Genomic DNA, 17,284 nt, shown 5'->3' with positions numbered 1-17,284 from the left:
AAGCCGTACAACTTCCCTCGGAAGTGGCGGTGGTACACTGTAAAGCCCATCAAAGGGAGGATCAAGATGTGGCCAGAGGTAACGCCCGGGCAGATAGAGAGGCTAAGCATGCTGCCACCCTGCCATCCCCTCAGGCTGAGAACGCCCATATGCATGCCCTTATCCCATAAGTAGGGGAGCCTCCAACCCCTCAGTACTCTGGGGAGGAGAGACAGCTAACTGACAAACTCGGTCTCCGGGAAAAGGAGGGATGGCTCCATTCCCCAGAAGGGAAGGTCCTCTTACCAAAGGGCCCAATCCGGTCAGTGCTGCAGAAACTACATCAAACCACTCATGCTGGCAGGGAAGCACTTATCCAGCTAATGGGAAAATACTTTATCACTTCCGGACTCCGACCCCTGGCTGCCCAGGTACAAGCGGACTGCTTAGTCTGCCAAAAGAATAACTCCCGACCGGGACATCCTGTGCCACCAGCTGCCCTAGAACCCACTCCGGGCCCCGGACAAGTGTGGCAAATAGACTTTACTGAGTTTCCCCGGACCCAAGGGTTCAAATATCTCCTTGTTATAGTGGATCGGTTCAGCGGATGGCCAGAAGCCTTCCCATGCCGTAACTGCACTGCCAGGACAGTGGCCCTCAAGTTTGTTAAGGAGCTCATTCCTCGCTTTGGACTCCCCCTGTGGATGGAATCTGACAATGGGACACACTTCACGTCAAAAATCATTCAAAGCATCTCACATGCCTTACAGATCCCCTGGAAACTCCATACGCCCTGGAGACCGCAAGCCAGTGGTGTAGTGGAGCGTACCAATCAGACCCTTAAACGGCATCTCTCAAAAGTGTGCCAAGAAGCCTCACTGCGATGGCCTGATGCTTTGCCCCTCGTCCTACTCCGTATCCGCGTTCTCCCAAAGGGTAGATTAGGGCTCAGTCCCTTTGAAATTATGTTTGGAAGGGCATGGCCCATGAATGGCACCCAGGTTCTGTCAGGGGAATGGGAGTTGGGTAATGTTTTTTTGTCACAGTATATGTGTTCCCTGTCTGCTGTTCTCTTGTCTCTTCACAGGTATACCAAGGATTCCCAGCCTCTCCCCTTGGACTCTCTCGTTCACTCCTTACAGCCCGGTGACTCTGTGCTTGTTCGCACCTGGAAAGACGAGCCTCTCCAGGAAAAGTGGAAAGGACCCTATACCGTCCTGCTGATCTCCCATACAGCGGCAAAGATCGAGGGACACAAGAACTGGATCCATCCCTCTCGTCTGAAGGCAGTACCCGCCCCCTCGTCAGCAGAATAGTGGACCGTCCAACCTGCTGACTCCTCATCTAGTGACAATCTCGGGCTAAAGCTACTGTTTAAAAGACACAAATAGCGGGCACCTTAATGCTAAAATGGGCCCACCCAGGTATTGGAGACCCTGGGTTGGGAAGACTCTGGTAATAATTAATTGGATAACATTGTTATTCTTTGTATTGGTATTTCCAAATTGTGCATATCGGGAGCATAACTCCTTTGTTTTGCTTGCGCACCATGTTGCTACTTTAACAAACCAGACTGATTGCTGGGTGTGTGCTCCGACTCCACTATCCCCCAAAACGGGAATGCCCCTTGACATGCTGCCCTTGACCCTAGCAGAATTAGCCACCACCAAAGAGCAGGAAAGAACGGACTCACCGTTCTGGAACAAGACCTCTTTACAGCAAGCCACCTATCAGGACCAGGAGTATTCAGTTGCAGTACTCACTGAGGGAGTGTTATGTTTTACCCGAAACCAATCTGATCCCTATGGGCATCCTGTGGGAAAGAGCTCCTGTGTTATTACACAGTGGGCTGATGGGTATTGGATAAAGACCAACAGGGGAGGCCAACAGTGTGGGTGTAATGGTTCCTCCCCTTTTAGGGAAACACTTACAAATAATCTTACCACAAAAAAAGGGGTTTGGAAATGTAACTTGCCGTCCAGTTAATATCTCCAATGTAGCAAGCCCAAGTGAGAAAACTCAGAGCCAAGGCTGTTGAGTGTTCTCAAAGGGGGGAGTTGTTGGGAACACTGGGGCATGGCCACTAGGTAACTCGAGGGGATGGAAGACCACGAGTGTCGATGAAGCCCCCTCGCACTAGGCCCCGGTGTCCTTGGCCCCCCCTCCTGCCTGGAGGCACTCGCAGCAGCTCTGCGTACTAGGCCCAAGTGTCCTTGGCCCCCCTGCCTGGAGGCACACACAGCAGTTATGCTGAGAATCTGCAACAGTATGTTGCAGAGTCAGACTGCCTGAAACTAAGCAAGGCCAAACAGGGGAGATATGGAAGAACAATGCTGAATAAAGCAGCTTTATGTATAGTTTAACAAATGATACAGAGAATCAGGGAACTAGCTGGGAACTGGATTGGCTGGCTATATGGATACTTGGAGCAGCTTGCTATTGGATAAGTATGCTGGGAAAAAGGATGTATAAAAGCCTGTGTAACTTCCTGCTCTGTTGTACAGGATTTGAGATTCAAATCTCCCTGTACCTTTTTGAAGCTTCAAATAAACTTTTCTGCTTCTCCACCCCGTTGTGATTATTGGGTGCAGCACACCGGGTAACGAACCAACTCAAGCTGTTGTTCAGCCTCTCGGCACTGGGTGCCGGCAACATAAGCAAGACACGAGAAGTAATTCTTCCACTCTACTCCGCGCTGATTAGGCCTCAACTGGAGTATTGTGTGCAGTTCTGGGTGCCACAATTCAGGAAAAAGGTGGACAGACTGAAGAAAATACAGAGAAGAGCAACAAAAACAATTAAAGGTCTAGAAAGCATGACCTATGACCTATGAGGGAAGATTGAAAAAATTGGGTTTATTTAGTCTAAAAAAGAGAAGACTGAGAGGGGACATAACAGTTTTCAAGTACATAAAAGGTTGTTACAAAGAAGAGGGAGAAAAATTGTTGTTCTTAACCTCTGAGAATAGGACAAGAAGCAATGGGTTTAAATTGTAGCAAGGGAGATTTAGGTTGAACAAAAGGAAAAACTTCTTGACAGGGTGGTTAAGCACTGGAATAAATTGCCCAGGGAGGTTGTAGAATCTCCATCTGTCATATACATACAGATAAGGGTAGCATAAAATCCCTCCTGGGCAGCTGTACTGAATCTTTAGCTGTAAGGGGTTAAGAAGCTCAAATAACCTGGTTTGCACCTGACCAAAAGGACCAGTAGGGAAAGAAGATACTTTCAAATCTGGGGTGGGGAGGTTTTGTTTGTGCTCTCTTTGTTCTCTCTTGGACAGAGAGAGAGACCAGGCAGGGACAAGATCCCCTGAAAACATGCCTGAAATGATTCATCTAAGATTACAAAAATTGAAAGTAAGCCAAGGAAATGTGTTAGATGACCTCCCGAGGTCCCTTCCAGTCCTATGATTCTATTATTGTGATTAATATAAATGCTGACTCTCTCCAGCAACAAAGAGAAAGCAGGTCCCTTCTTTGGAATAATCAACAAATCCTATTAGTATACGTGTGTGCAACACTGTGAAGACGAAAGGGGCTATCTAAGTGTACAGAAGTACTATAACACTTTCACTGTGAGGAGGGATGTTTCATTGCATGGGGAGGTAGGCTTAGAAATTGCAGCAGCATATCTGCACTTACACAGTGCATCTTTGATTGTTTTCCTCCTGGGCATCTGAGTTTGAAACAGCCTCCTTCAGAGGCACGGAGCTCAAATAAATACTCAAAGTGCTCAGATCTTTCCTGTTTTTCAATCCCAGTCTGGCTGAAGTCACTTTCCCCCTGATCCTCCATTTTTACAAAGCCCAGCATGGCTCTATTTTAAAAGGGGGGATCAAGGAGACTCTGGGATAACGTGCACTCTCTGCTGTTGACATCTCTAAAAGAGGCCCTTAGGGCTTCCTCATAGCAGCAAGAATCCCAGACATTCTTCAACAGCTGTGTCATTAGAGCCTCCCTGCCCCAACAGTTAGCCAGATGTAAAAGAAAGGGGGAACACACTCAAGAACCTGAAAAGTCCTGTAGTAATGCAGGGAGCAGACACCCATGGAGAGGCCAAGAACAGTCCCCTCCTTGATTTCTGCCCATCTTGGGCAGGACTGGAGACAAGTACTCACTGAGAAACCTGCACTAACTGGCCACCTGAGCTTTGATCTCGCAGTTCCTTTATTCCAGCTGCAGATAGGGCCACTGCTGGCTACTCTATCCTCTCTACTTTGACCTGCCATCAGGAGGCTGTGAGAAAAGAGGGCTGTCAGTGGCCAGTTCCTCTCTCTTCTGGAGTCAGAGAAGCCAAATATTCCTCGCTTTGGGACTGTGGCTTGTCCAGTACTGCATGACTAAGGTGTGTTTATCCTTGACTCGCCCACCGAGGCTGGCTATTGAGGGCTTTAAATGATTGTCTGTCTGCCTTACAACTGGCTTCTCTTTGCATGATTTTGGTTGCCTCTACTCACCTCCACCCACTGCTGCTCTGAAGAAGCTCTAGGTGATCAGGGAGGGGAGAGATTTACTTCTGAGGGGTCAGGGCTGCCTAGAATCCCTTAACCTGAGTTCCTACTGAAGTCACTGGGATTCGAGGGTGCTTAGTACTTCCCAGACTCTTGCAGGGTCAGATCCTGAGTGTCATGGAGACAGCAATGCTTTAAGTATCTATGCATAATTCTTTAATCCCATACTAGCTTGTCTACAAGACTCAGTTAGGCAAAAGTGTTGCTTTAATTCAATGAAAGCACATTGTTAATTACCCAACCAGGCAGATTGTTCTGGTACCATCTCATACTCTAACAGGAAAGCATTCAGTTTTCCCTTCTAATACCATATATAATAATAGTAGCTTGCAAACAAAGGTGCATTCACTTCTATTAACCAGGACCTGGATTCTCCCCCACCTCCCTTACCCTCAAGAAAACAATAAGTTGCACTGAGTACCAGATTCCTGGTTTTGCAATAATTATGGCTATGATCCATACATTGGAGGAAACGGTTTGCACTAAAGTGAACTATATTCCCTCAAGCAATAGTAATGTGGCTCTTTTTTATTCACTAAAGGAAAAGTGCAATGATTCACCTAAAGGTCAGACTTGCAGCCTAATTTTAAAAGGGCAGCAGTCCATGTTTCCTTGGGAATGAAAGCCCTGTCCACACTAACACTTTGAAGCAACTTGCCATGATTTGGAGGTGGGCAGAATGGTTTGTGTCCACATACTGAATTAGCACCATGTCTGAACCTCACCAAGGGAAATTTGTAACTTTGGTTTTGACTAACATGATTTAGGGCGTGTATATACTGACTGCAATAACTACTGTATATAGATGTAACATGGTACAGGGCCATGGTTAAAACATGTGAAGGTCCTATCCACATTACAGAACCTTAACCATGCTGTATCAAGTCCCAGCTTCACTAGAGGTCTGAAGCACAGCAAGGTTAAATGTTGCAGCTGAGTGTTCGAGAACTATTTATTAATGCAGCCATTTGTTGTGGCCACACTAATGGGCCTCTACTGTACACACTGGTATAATGTTACTCCTGGGGGAATTCTGCACCACTGCGAATGTGCAGAATTTATGTCCCTGCAGATTTCTTTGCTTCCCTGCAGAAAAATGACTTTCTGACGGGGAAGCAAAAGGAAGCCACAAGAGCAGTCATGCGACCTTCCCCAGCAGTATGTTTTGGGTGCCCACGGCAGCTAGCAGAGAGGTAAATCTCTGTGGGGCACGGGGCGGAACTGGGGAAGACCTGGCTGGTGGCTCCTACCCTGCGCTGGGCTCAGCTGCTAGTCCTGGCTGGGCTGGGGAGGACGGGACTTCCTCTTCCCCTGCACAGCATCAAGGGCTGGGTCAGACCCACCCCGAGATTTCGCCCCCAACTGCAGGAAAGTCTGCAAACCCCCCGACCCCCCACTTCCTGCGCCCATCGCTCCTCAGCTGCAGAGGGAAGGATCACTGTACAGAGAGCTGCTCTCCCACCCACCAACCACCGTGCATCCAGACCCCTCATACCCAGACCCTCCCATGGAGCCTCACACCCCCACACCCAGAACCCTCTTAAAGAGCCCCACTCCCCCTGCACCTGGACCACTCTGATAAGTCACCTGGATCCCCACCCCACCTAGTCCCAACCAGCTGCACCTGGATCTCCACCCCACCGAGCCCCATTCCCCCAGCATCTGGACTCTCCCACACCCATATCCCCCTGCCAAGCTCTATCCTCCTACACCCAGACCCCCCCCAGCTCTATTTACCCCACATGCCCAGGCTCCCTCCCCGCCGAGCCCCAACCACCTTCTCCTGGACCCTCCTGCAGCATCCCATTATGGTTGTATCCAGAACCCCCTAACAAGTCCCTGTGCATACAGATCTCCCACACACCTGAATCCCCCACTGAGCTGCCCACACCCACATGGCCCCACACAGAACCCTCTCAACCAACACCTGGATCCCCCCACACTAAGCCCCTCCACACTTGGATCCTGCCGTGCTGAACCTGCCTGCCCACACCTGGTGCACCTCGCATGGAGCAGCAGGCCCTGGGGTGCTTCTGGGGAAGGCCTGGTCCTTGCACTGTGTCAGGGTTGGGTGCAGCCTCACCAGTGAGTCCGTGTCCCGGGAGAAGCTGCAGAGTGATCTACCACCTCTGTGCAGCCAGTGGCCTGTGCTCCCCCATGCCATGCTGAAGCCTTCACATTTATTTAACAAATAAAATTTGCAGAATTTTAAAATATTGTGCACAGATTTTTTTAATTTTTTTGGCACAGAATGCCCTCAGGAGTATAATGTGCCCACATTACACATGGCCTACCAACTGCTGATGTACCTGCTCATAATGGGCCCTCTCCCATAATTCCAGGCACAGGTCCCTGGAGCAGCTGCATTGCATAGTAGCTGGTGAACACTAAGCCACGTCATATACATGTGTTTGTGTGTACAATGTATACTGTACATTTATAACACCCATACAGGTATGCTTCACAGCTAAATATATGTTAACAACATGCTACGCTTGGTTTGCACAGTGACTGTTTCCAGTGGCTCTGTTCTGTCCATGGATTTGAGCATATGTTAGGAGGGAAAGGGAACTACATTGCAGAAGGCCACCAGCTTTCCCCATACCCACTGTTGGATGGATTGTGGTACTACACAGGTCAAAGTTTAATCTGAGGAGGAAACAAGTTTGCTCTCATTTGCTTGATAACTTTTGGGGTAAATTGTAAAGTTTTGGATCATTTTAATGAGTTGTTGCTTAAGTAACACCTACCTTTTCTCCTGTGTCTCCCTCTACGATCCAAACAGAGCAGTCAAGGCCAGGGGCTGCAGGGAGGACACCCCTTTGAGGTACCCATTGGCACACAGCCAGTTTCTCCAATCCTCCTCCCCCACCTCAGGGAGTCGCCCCCTAGCAGATGTTCTGATCCTCAAGGATAGTGGGGAGAACCAGAAGTTACTTAACCCCCCCACTCCTAGTAAGCAAGAGAACTAGGATTTACTTGGGATGGGGGAGGGGGCAGCCTGGGATATGTTTTCACTTAAGTCTCCTTTTCAGGTCTCCAGCAAATATGAGATACAGATGAAACAGTTACCTCCGTGCCATGCCAACTCCAGAGTAAGGTAGTCCATTACATATGGAACTGAAGTTTCTAGTGTGGGTGTGTAGATGCTGTGGTGTTTCTGCTCCCTAACTTTTCCCCATTGTGTTGTGGGTTGTTTTCGTACTGGCCAAAAAAAAATTCCTTGTTCTAAATAAAGTTGTGATTTCAATAGGCTGGTTTGTGTCCTATATTCCTGTCCTACATGTGGCTGCAAACAGGGAAGGAGTTACTGGGCACAGCTGAGACCAGATGAGCACCCCTTAGCTTTCAGGCCTGCATGGAATGGCCGTGGGGAGGAAGGGGGGCACAGCCTGGTCTCCAAACTGCCAAAGCCATCACTGAAGGGTGGGTTGAAGCCTTGGGGGACTGTGCTGAGGAGATTAATTGAACCAGTGCAGCTGGAACATCTGTGCTTCCCATCTACACAAGCTGAATGATTCAAACTGAACAGGTACACAAAGAGGCGTTAGGACTTGATCTCAGCTAGTGCAGTCAAAACAGTAGTGGGAATGCCTGTGAAATGGTTGGAGCACTTGTGTGTGGCTATAAAGTGTACTACACACATTTTAGGATTTATAGCACTGCTGGGAATGCTGGGATTTTCAAGTATAGACAGGGCTGTGGTGCAAAAAGGCCTTTAGGGCCCTATCTTGCTCTCACTGCAGCCCATGGCAAAACTCCTATTGAGTTCAATGGTGCAAAACTGAAGCTTTAGTGCACCCCTGCTCTGTGCTGAAGGCTGACCTTGCTAAATCATGCTAAATCAATTCTGCAATCAGGTTCAATAAGCCATTTTCAAAACCAGATTTGCTTTCGTGCCAGTGTGGACCTGGCTCCTCCCTGCCAAACCACATCCGACACAAAGTTGGGTTAGCTTTTCCTGTGCTTTTCTTTTGTCCGGAGGAGCCGGAGGATGCGTTCATTTTGTGTTAGTTCTGCTGGCAGTTCATTTGCCTGAAACAAGAAACAGCATGATTAGAAAATGCGGGCCAGAATTTAAAGTCCTCGAGAAAACGTTGGGCGCAATAAAGAATCATTTGTGTTTAAATGTAGGCTGCACTCTAGTTACTATGGGCTAAGATGAACCTTTAGGCTCAACCCTACCTAACAGTGACTGTAGCTGAGTCACAGTTCCTTCCCTGTACGCTTTGAGGAGGAATACATTATTTCACCCCCTTTTTTTGGATGCTACTTCCCTCCCTCCTAAAGGTCTGGACAGCTCCATAGGCTAGCATGCAGTAGAGCAGTGGTTCTACCCATTTGCTCATGCGGGGGAGGGTATCTGACATGTAGCTCCTGTTCCAGCCCCATCCCCTCATGCCGGGCTCTGGGTACCCCTAATGTGGCCACACTCACCTTACTTGCCCTACCCCCCTTCTTTACCTGTTGTGGCCTTATTAGGGCTAATTAAAATCTAGCCCTGAAAGAGTAATCACAATTTCTTCTGATGAAGTGAGCTGTAGCTCATGAAAGCTTATGCTCAAATAAATGTGTTAGTCTCTAAGGTGCCACAAGTCCTCCTGTTCTTTCTTCCTTGTGTTCACTTCCTATAATCCTGCCATATGCTTGTTTTGAACCCACTTCATCACAAGCTGTACAGGTTACCCAAGCCTGGTCTACTCTATGGCTCCTTTATCATTTAGTGGACCAGTTTTTAAAACCATTTCAAATTTTAGACAGTGTAGAGAGGCCTTAAAAGTGAAATTTGGTCCTCTACAAAGGGGTCAACACAAGGCCTATAAAACATGTAAGCTCTACTCAAGTCCTCAAAATAAGGCTTATGTGAAATTTGAACAGCTGACAGGCTCTGCGCTGGGGGGATTTTGGAGTCCCTATGACAGTCCCATAGAAGCAAAAGAGAATATTGCCATTGAATTCAATGGCAGCAGGGGCAGATCTTTAGGACATTATCCAAAGCCCGCAGAAGTAAATGGACATCTAACATTTGTACTGTGTGCATGGGGGAAAACAAAACAAACAAACAAAAAAAACCCCAGCAGCAAATGGGCTTTGTATTAGATTCTTAGTGACCAGAGTATCAAAGATTTTTGTCTCCTACTTTATATCCACTGAAAACAAAAACGATGGGAATAGGACCTGTAGAAATTAACATTTAGATATAATGGAAATATTTCTTCAAAGTAATGTTCTTGTTTTGGAAATCCACCCAACGACACCAAATGGCATATTATTTTCCAAATATTTTCCAATGTGGGGAGGAGGGGAAAGAACTATAGAATAAAGCTCAAGGAAAGGACTCTATCACCCTCTGCAAATAACTGTTAGTAGTTGCAAAAACTGGCACATCTGTTTGGATATTATCAAAACAAAGCATGAACTACTAATAAAATAAAAACTATTGTTTTAAAGAGATTGACTCTGCTTCCATCTAGTGGAAAGTGATAGAAATAGTATATGTAAATTTTATTTCCCTTATTCAAGATAATTATAATTCCTAGTTCTTATATGGTAAATCTTAAAATGCTTTAGAAATCATTCTCTTTCCCTATATCAAGCCTGTCTGACTACTTAAATATTTTATGTGACTATTCTCATGATTTAAAATGAGAGTTTGTTCCACCTGTTTGCAGCCTTTTTCTTCTGTATTTCAGCAAATGACCTTACCAGGAGTGTTCATGGAAACAGCATATTTTAAGCAACTGTTAGAGAATACTCAGAAAATAAATGTTGATGAATTCACAAACAAGAATATTTGTACCAGAAACCTGATTCTGAAATGTTCACTCATTCATTCAGAGAACAGAAAACAATACCATGTGACCTGTGTCCAATCACAACTAACCAACCCAACCTGATAGCAACTACATCTCTACCCTGATATAACACAAATTCATATATAACGCAGTAAAGCAGCGCTCCGGGGTGGGCAGGGCTGCACACTCCGGTGGATCAAATTAAGTTCGATGTAACGCGGTTTCACCTATAATGCGGTACGATTTTTTGGCTCCCGAGGACAGCGTTATATTGGGGTAGAGGTGTACTTGCAACAAATAGCTCATGAACAAACTACAGAGGAAGAAACGTTTGCATAAGATATGCAATACATATTATAACATACTTAATGGAATCAAGTAAAAACTTGTTTGCATGCAATTTGCAAACATGAAAAGTGCTGAATTCATGTAATAAATTATGGGATCTGAGTGATTTGTTCTGTCTCCCCAATATAATTAATAAAGGGAGACCCAAGAAGCTGAATCATCTCAAGGACCCTGCTATATAAAGTTTGAAAATAAGTTATGATTTCAACCTGCTGTTTCTAATCCAAAATGTAATCTAATTTAAAACTAATCCAAAATTTCAGATCCAAATACACACAGGGTTTGGGAAAGTTTGAATCCAGATCTAAACTCCGGTGGCGCAACCCAGTCCTGGTGCATAGATATCTGTAATTTATGATTGTCCAAGAATATTAGCTGGTCATAGTTTCTCTCAAATATAGTTTGCACACCAACACAGAGTTTATGAATTAGTGAGATTGGATAGCTCAGGGGAGCAGTAATGGTATACAGAGCTTTTCACTTCTAACTGACTGGTGTGAGTTGGTATGACGGAAAGTTGTGACAATTTAATCTTTGGTGGTCTATCTATATTGAATGACTGCATAGTCCCCATCCAATTCTTCTTGGGTTAATGTCCACATCACAAATACCACTATCCTTAGTGGCACTAATTGGCATCCTTGTAATTAGTGTTATAGAGAAACTAAAGATTGAATGGGCATGGAGAATAATTTCTTTGGATGAGGGTTGAGGCACATTGCAAAGACAACATGCAAAAGTGCGGACTGCCGCTGTTCAAAATGAGTTTAGTAGTAACAGAGAAGAAACAATGTTTAATGTTTTCACAGGTACATTGTACAAGCTCTGGATAAAACACCAAAATGTACCTTGTTCCTAAGAGAAGGATCTGCTCCCGCTTCCAAAAGTAGTGCGACTGCTTTAATGTTGCCACCCAGCACGGCCGCATGGAGAGCAGAAGTCCCATTCTAGAAAATATAAACATACATCTAAACATTTGTACCAGGTGCATGGGGGGGAAACAACAAAAACAGAAACAGCAGCAAAGAACAGACCTGCGTATAAGGAAAAGAGAAACAACACTATAGAGATTAGGCCATCAAAAGTGATCTGATCAGACATAAAGACACAGGGCCTTAACAATGAGTCTCTTTCCTGGCAATGTACAGGGGCTTTGTCACGGTTCCTCCCCCACTCTGAACTCTAGGGTACAGATGTGGGGACCTGCATGAAAAACCTCCTAAGCTTATCTTTACCAGCTTAGGTCAAAACTTCCCCAAGGTACAAAATATTACACCTTGGACTGGCCGCTACCACCACCAAACTAATACTGGTTACTGGGGAAGAGCTGTTTGGACGCGTCCTTCCCCCCAAAATACTTCCCAAAACCTTGCACCCCACTTCCTGGACAAGGTTTGGTAAAAAGCCTCACCAATTTGCCTAGGTGACTACAGACCCAGACCCTTGGATCTTAAGAACACTGAACAATCCTCCCAACACTTGCACCCCCCCTTTCCTGGGAAATGTTGGATAAAAAGCCTCACCAATTTGCATAGGTGACCACAGACCCAAACCCTTGGATCTGAGAACAATGAAAAAGCATTCAGTGTTTTACAAGAAGACTTTTAATAAAAAATAGAAGTAAATAGAAATAAAGAAATCCCCCCTGTAAAATCAGGATGGTAAATATCTTACAGGGTAATTAGATTCAAAAACATAGAGAACCCCTCTAGGCAAAACCTTAAGTTACAAAAAAGATACACAGACAGAAATAGTTATTCTATTCAGCACAATTCTTTTCTCAGCCATTTAAAGAAATCATAATCTAACACATACCTAGCTAGATTACTTACTAAAAGTTCTAAGACTCCATTCCTGTTCTGTCCCTGGCCAAGACGACTACAGACAGACACAGACCCTTTGTTTCTCTCCCTCCTCCCAGCTTTTGAAAGTATCTTGTCTCCTCATTGGTCATTTTGGTCAGGTGCCAGCGAGGTTACCTTTAGCTTCTTAACCCTTTACAGGTGAGAGGAGCTTTCCCCTGGCCAGGAGGGATTTCAAAGGGGTTTACCCTTCCCTTTATATTTATGACAGGCTTTAAAGTGGGTATAAATGTAATTCAAGGCGTGTTAGTGTAAATAAGAGTCAGGCTGACATTACCAAGTAGTAGTGTTTTTTTTGTAATTCTATTTTTCAATAGACTAGAAGTATGTTAAATAAACAACAAAAGGTTGATCTGGAGACTAACTTCAGCCTTTAGAAAGCAAAATAAAATCACTTGAAATATATTCTAGGCAAACCAGTTTTGTGGGTTTTTTGCTTCTTCTCTCTCTTTCTCTCTCTCTCAATATATATGTTGGAGAGTTGGGGCCAGACCTTTCACCACAGGCCTGCCTCCTTTTTGGGGCCACAGAATTGAAAATGCAAATAAGTGGGGATGCAATTTTGCACTTGTAATGAGTGATACAGTAGTGGTTAACTACCCACAGTTAATGTCACCTGGATGTTTAAGTACCTGTTTCTACTTGAAAATCTGGTACTAACACCTCCAAGTGACATTAGTTACACCCCAAAATAGCTGCAAAATCATGCCAGTAATGTTTGCAACTGCAATCTATGGGCACATGAAATCAGCTTTTAAAAATCTGCCTGCAAATAGCCGATGTAATTTTCAAAGCCTCTACATTCATTCAGAGAGAACTAAATCAAATACAGAATTGCTTTGTCTGGAATAGCACTCTTAGAATTCTAGTTTGCAGTCTAACTTGCTTTGCCAAATTCCACCCTCAGTAACATTAGTGCAACAGAGGGCAGGATTTGGCACTAAAATTGCATCAATCTATTTATTTCAGACAAAAATAGCAGAAAACAAAGCTTAATTCTATCTACAGCACAGTATGCATCTTCCTCCCAAAGCTTAGTATGTAGGATTTTAAAGAAGAGTTTTAATCATATTTAAAGAGTATTGAAATCAAAAGAATATAGATTTTCACTGCCTTCCCTTTTCATAGTTATAAATACCTATAAAATGGTTGTGAATCAGCACCAAATCAGAACACTCGCTTTGTACTGATGTCAATGAAAGCAGTAGAGAAGCAGGCCTTTTGCCTCTCAAACTCTATATGCCAATATCAACATACTTCAGTACATACCTTCAACAGGCCAAGTGCAGGAGAGAATTTGAGTAATTCCTCTATAACGTCATGATACCCTTTGTTAGCAGCTTTAAGTAAAGCAGTGGTACCATCCTTTAATGGAGAAAGAAAGAAAAGTGTTCAGTTATTATGATAGCTTTACAAGCTCTCTGACTGAATGGAGGGTTGTTCCCACTGACTCCATGTAGGGATAGTCCCCTCCATGCATGATCTTTGCATATCCACCTCCACAGCATCATTCCGTCTGTCTCTGGAATTCATGGTGGGCCATCTGCAAATCTAGGGATCTCTGAATGGGGAGCAGGGAGGGAGAATGCAGGAGGGGTAAAGCTGGGGACAACACGCATCATCTTCAGTCTCACTCATCTCTAACACCACAGGGAATTTGTATGAACTTTTCTTTCCCCATCTCCTGCACTAAAGAACCCCTACAAAAGGATGGGCCCAGAGGCCGAGGGAAAGGGCAGCTCATGGCATCCTGGCTCACTGGAGCTGCACTGCCTGACAAGGAGAGGGGATACAGGGATCCCCAAACTTGTACAGAGGTGTAATGCTTTCATGCAGATGGCTTTGGGGCCCTAGAAGATTCCTGAGGATGTAAGTCCTATTTCCATGTCCACCATAGAGTTTGTGTGTGTGATCTTGAGCTAATTCCAATGTGTCTCTGCCTCGGTTTCCCCAACAGTACATTAGGCATCATTATTTTTTCTTATCTCACCGGGGTGGTCTGAGACTAAATTAATTGATGTATAGTGTGCGGAGATCCTCTGATGAAAGTTGCTAAGAAAATGGGCAGTCTCCCTTTAAGAGTCACTCCAAAAGTGAAAATTACTCACGTTCCGTGTGGCATCTCGATCAGCTCCCCGGAGCAGCATTACCCTCACTACCTCGCTGTGACCCATCTGAGATGCTATCCACAAAGGAGCTGTCCCATCCTTCAAGCAAAACAAGACTGATATAGACTTCACTTTGTGACACTGCTCTCTGACAGCTCACTGCTAGATTCTGGCTACTGGAAGGAGTGAGCTTGGATACCTTAATAAAATCTTATGCTATAAAACCAGTGGTCCCCAAACTGTGGGATTTGCTCCCCTAGGGGGGCATGGAGGAATGTTTGGGGGGGCGTGGCAGGGCCTGGGCCAGCCCCCACGGGGCATGGGAAGGGAGTGCTACCAAGCCCTGCTCTGCCCCCAGCTCTGTCGCAGCCCCAGCTCCTGACTGAGGCTCTGCTCCCAGCCCCAGCCTTGATCCCCGACCACGGCCCAGCCATGGTTCCGTTCCTAGCCCTGCCCCCAGCCCTGCCCCCCAGCCTCAGCCCCTGGCTGCAGCTCCATTCCCAGCTGAGGCTCCGCTCTTGGCCCAAGACTTGCCCTCAGCCCCCTTACTCCTGTCGCCATGGCCCTGCTCCTGGCTCTGGCTCCATGCGGAGGAGGGGGCGGAGTAAGGGGAATAGGAGTAAGGGGGGGCACGACCCTGAAAAGTTTAGGGACCACTGCCATAACTAGACACAGACGGTTTCATTTAAGCACCATTTGGGAGCTGAGTGTATTAGGCAGACCTCTCCCATTGTTGTGGAATGAAAGTATCAAACCTAATTCCCCACGCATAACCAAGCTGAACATTTTACACTACATACATAGAACCCTACTTTCCTTTTTATTGTTAAATCCTTTTTATTCTCACCAACTGTGTGCTCACCAGCTTGCTGTTTAGCACATTTGGTGGGAAACTGGTTAAGCACATTTGGTAGAATGGGCAGAACATTCCTCCCATTGATACATGCCGAGCCTTTACATTTCTGTCTTTTCTGATGCACAGAACGAGCAAAGATACATCCTGAAATCATGGTTTCATAGTTAAGGCCCAATACACAGTAATAATGAAAAAAAAAGGAGCTTTTTTTTTCTTGAGTAATTTCTGTATCTAGGAGTTTCCACGATATGCATCTGATGAAGTGAGCTGTAGCTCACGAAAGCTTATGCTCTAATAAATTGGTTAGTCTCTAAGGTGCCACAAGTACTCCTTTTCTTTTTGCGAATACAGACTAACACGGCTGTTACTCTGAATTCTGTATCTATGTTCTCATTGATATCACAGTGGCTGCCCACATCCTAGTATACATCCTGTTTACACAGTGAATTTTCTTGGTGATCCAAAAATAAAATTCAAAGGCTCTCTTTTATGCAGAGCATATATATAACTCACGCTAACAAGTGGGATGGCAAAAATTGTCCATCTCCAATATACAGCTTTTCCCCCCTCAATGACTCAAGTGTTTCATGATCATTTTTAAACTTTGTCCAGCAGAGAGCGCTAGGATATGGCACCAGAGTCATGAGCTGGAAAAGTCTGGAAAAGATCCAAGCCCCATCAAAACAGGGAAATCTGCACATAGAACATGTATTGCGCAGTTTGTGGTTCTACGTATGTAAGAATTGCAAAACACGACGAGACAAGTTTAGCACAGGGGACTTGGTAGCTTTGCTTTAGTTCAGGCTAAGTTAAGGTTTTACTATATGAATAAAAAGAAGCAGATGGAAATGATAACACTATTATTTATATTGCAGTAGTGCCCAAAGGATCAGGGCACTGATTATGGTAGGTGCTGTTAAAACACACAGTAGGAGACTGTGCATGCCCTGAAGAGCTTACACGCAAAGATGACAAAAACAAATGAAGTTGGGGGCAGAGCAGGATACAGTACATAGGCAAATTGTTAGCTGCAGCTTCTTCCTCCGAGATTGGTGTCCCCAATGGGTGAGGAGAGTGGTACCATCCAAATAGGTACAATATTTACACGTTAGGCCAGCTGCTTGGCCCCTGACATGTGTCCCCTTTGCACGGGTCCATGGTGCAAAAAAAAGACATGAAGCTGCCCTAAAAAAGCCATCTGAGGATTTCCCTTGTATACAGGACTCCTCAGTAGCACAGAGCCAGCGCAGTGGAGTCTAAACAATTTCACTCCCACCCCACAGCATAGTGAGCACTGCCAAAGTGCTGCTGCACTTCAGCCATTCCCAATTGTGTAACAGCTCACAGGTGTGTGTTACCAGCCAGGTTCAGTAAGAGCTGCCATTGGCTGCCCTGGGATTGGGGGAGGTCAAAAGGTGGCTCTAAGCTACCTTTGCCTTTCTCTTCCCCATCGCCACTGGATCCTTTCCCAAACAGAGCTTGGTTGGACCTGATGTGGCCATTATATTTCTAATATAGGGAATTTTAAATACATTACCTATATTAAAACTATATTTATTTTCTTATGTGATTGCAAACAAAGAGACAAACTGTATCTGGCTACACCTAACAGCCCTATAACCTATCATCATATCATTCCCTCCTGACATACATTTATGCTGACCTTTATCTTACTCCACTAATTCAAGAGACCGCTTTGTGGCTCTGGACTTTACTATTCACCAGTGTTTGGATGTGGTTGTGGATTTTTAGGAGGGGCCAAATCAAGGTAGTAGCCATGGTGTTCATGGCACTACCACTAAGGAGCGCCATGGCAGATGCGT

At 45.3% G+C, this 17,284-nt stretch overlaps 1 protein-coding gene across 1 annotated transcript in view; it reads right to left on the bottom strand.

Annotated features, from left to right (window-relative positions):
• Positions 1 to 6,706: 6,706 nt before the first annotated feature.
• Positions 6,707 to 17,284, bottom strand: part of ANKRD29 (ankyrin repeat domain 29) — a 42,565-nt gene continuing 31,987 nt past the window's right edge. Inside the window, exons 7-10 of the mRNA XM_084620301.1 lie at positions 14,606 to 14,704; positions 13,767 to 13,862; positions 11,484 to 11,582; positions 6,707 to 8,527 (exon numbers count right to left, since the gene is read on the bottom strand). Of these exons, the coding sequence (XP_084476427.1) occupies positions 8,444 to 8,527; positions 11,484 to 11,582; positions 13,767 to 13,862; positions 14,606 to 14,704 (378 nt within the window). The 3' untranslated portion in view covers positions 6,707 to 8,443. The remainder of the gene's footprint in view (positions 8,528 to 11,483; positions 11,583 to 13,766; positions 13,863 to 14,605; positions 14,705 to 17,284) is intronic.

Source organism: Lepidochelys olivacea (genome assembly GCF_965140295.1).
Source record: "Lepidochelys olivacea isolate rLepOli2 genome assembly, chromosome: 2".
Taxonomy (NCBI): domain Eukaryota; kingdom Metazoa; phylum Chordata; order Testudines; family Cheloniidae; genus Lepidochelys; species Lepidochelys olivacea.
This window is presented reverse-complemented; position numbering and strand designations above follow the sequence as displayed.